Below are 500 nucleotides of genomic sequence, written 5' to 3' on the forward strand. Positions count from 1 at the left end.
CTCTCGCCAGGGCGGCAGCTCAGCCCGCAGCAGCGTGCAGCACTTCCACCGACCCGGTACGCTCCCCCGGCACCGTGACCCGTCCCCCGGCGCTGCCGGACCCTGAGCCCCAGCGCAGCCCCGGGGGTCCAGGTGAACACCTTTCCAGAGCCGTGAGGTCCCAAATCCCAGACCCCAACCCGCTTTTTCCTTGCAGAGACCGACACGACAGAGCTCAACATATACAAGAAGCCTCCGATCTACAAGCAGAGAGGTGAGCAGGGGTGTCCGTCCCACGCGACGGGGCACCCCGGGGCGCTGCCTCACCCCCCTGTGCCCTGCAGAGCACCATCCCGGCACCCACCACGGGAAGCATCTCATAGAGGACTTGATCATCGAATCCTCCAAGTTTCCGGCAGCGCAGCCCCCAGACCCCAACCAGCCCGCCAAGATTGAGACCGACTACTGGCCGTGCCCCCCATCCCTGGCCGTCGTGGGTAGGAGGGGAAGGAGGGCAGACG

At 66.6% G+C, this 500-nt stretch overlaps 1 protein-coding gene across 1 annotated transcript in view; it reads left to right on the plus strand.

Moving 5' to 3' along the window:
- Positions 1–196: 196 nt before the first annotated feature.
- DMTN (dematin actin binding protein) overlaps positions 197–500 on the plus strand; it is a gene marked incomplete at both ends in the record, with an annotated part of 702 nt that continues 398 nt past the window's right edge. Inside the window, 2 exons of the mRNA XM_010295314.1 lie at positions 197–253; positions 324–476. Of these exons, the coding sequence (XP_010293616.1) occupies positions 197–253; positions 324–476 (210 nt within the window). The remainder of the gene's footprint in view (positions 254–323; positions 477–500) is intronic.

The sequence above is a fragment of the Phaethon lepturus genome, unplaced genomic scaffold (assembly GCF_000687285.1).
Source record: "Phaethon lepturus isolate BGI_N335 unplaced genomic scaffold, ASM68728v1 scaffold24259, whole genome shotgun sequence".
Classification (NCBI taxonomy): Eukaryota; Metazoa; Chordata; class Aves; order Phaethontiformes; family Phaethontidae; genus Phaethon; species Phaethon lepturus.